At 44.2% G+C, this 1,227-nt stretch overlaps 1 protein-coding gene across 1 annotated transcript in view; it reads right to left on the reverse strand.

The window, feature by feature from the left end:
* Nucleotides 1-726, reverse strand: part of LOC106878265 (uncharacterized) — a 2,685-nt gene extending 1,959 nt beyond the window's left edge. Inside the window, exon 1 of the mRNA XM_014927439.2 lies at nt 9-726. Within this exon, the coding sequence (XP_014782925.1) occupies nt 9-596 (588 nt within the window). The 5' untranslated portion in view covers nt 597-726. The remainder of the gene's footprint in view (nt 1-8) is intronic.
* Nucleotides 727-1,227: the final 501 nt, after the last annotated feature.

Genomic DNA, 1,227 nt, shown 5'->3' on the forward strand with positions numbered 1-1,227 from the left:
CAGCCGACGATCACATTCTGGAGGCATTTCATCCACGTTTCTAAGGACTTCCAGCCTGCAGTATCATGGAAAATCTTCTCGGCGCTGTTGCACCGGCTCAGACTAAAAGATTTCGACGAACCTCCGGACGTAAGAGAAGATAGTACAATTTCGTCGTGCCTGGCATTGTCTTCTTGATCAGCAGCCGACGGTTCTCGTTCCAGGTTGTCCGCGATTCCTTTCAGGATGTCAGCTTTGGCGTCGATGTAAATCTTCACGCCGACACTTTCGCAGAGGGCACCCATCGCTTCACCGGCGGCCAGCCGAACTCGAAACTCCTCGTCGTCCAACAGCGGCGAAAGGTTGTCCTTGATGTAAGTGACAAAATCACGAGAAGATCGTTTGCTGTGTAGTATGACAGTGGTGCCTTTCAGAGCTCCATGTTTTGTCTCCCAAGGCGAGTCGTCCCGACGGAACAGCGCCACGATCGCTTCTTGCAGTTCATTCAGTTCGGTGTCGCTGAGGGTCGAGATGCTCTTCTGCAGCTCTACCACACCTTTGTCCCGTTCTAATTTAGCTGTGCTACACAAACACTCCAACACTCCACCAGACATCATCTTACCTTTTCGTCTCAACTTCCTCAAGTAGCTCTTATGCGACTACTGGCGCCCTCTCACCTCTCTCTATCTCTATATATATATATTTATATATCTCCAAAAATACACGCATATTGACAGAATAAATCGTTGGAATACATCAAAAAATATATATATTCATACTTAATTAAAGTAATAATATTTTTCAAAGAATCCCTAACCAGAAATAATTATATGAGGAGGAAAACAACATATTTTATAAATATCATTTTTTGCGATGTGTGTTATCTCCCTTGTTTTTATCTCGTGATATCTTTATTATCTCCCCCTGATATTCCCAGACATTTAAACATGTGCTTCTGACTGTCTGGGCTCTTTTTAATGATTCTTAATGAATTTTTTTAATGGGTCAATTATCAGGAGTAATTAACCCATTTTTTCTTTCTTTTTTTATTTCCTCGACACACTTTTTTTTTTTTTTACGTCTACTAATATTGGTGTGTGGAGGCGCAATGGCCCAGTGGTTAGGGCAGCGGACTCGCGGTTTCGATTCCCAGACCGGGCGTTGTGAGTGTTTATAGAGCGAAAACACCTAAAGCTCCACGAGGCTCCGGCAGGGGATGGTGGCGAACCCTGCAGTACTCTTCCACCA

This window comes from Octopus bimaculoides, chromosome 30, assembly GCF_001194135.2.
Source record: "Octopus bimaculoides isolate UCB-OBI-ISO-001 chromosome 30, ASM119413v2, whole genome shotgun sequence".
NCBI classification, from domain to species: Eukaryota; Metazoa; Mollusca; class Cephalopoda; order Octopoda; family Octopodidae; genus Octopus; species Octopus bimaculoides.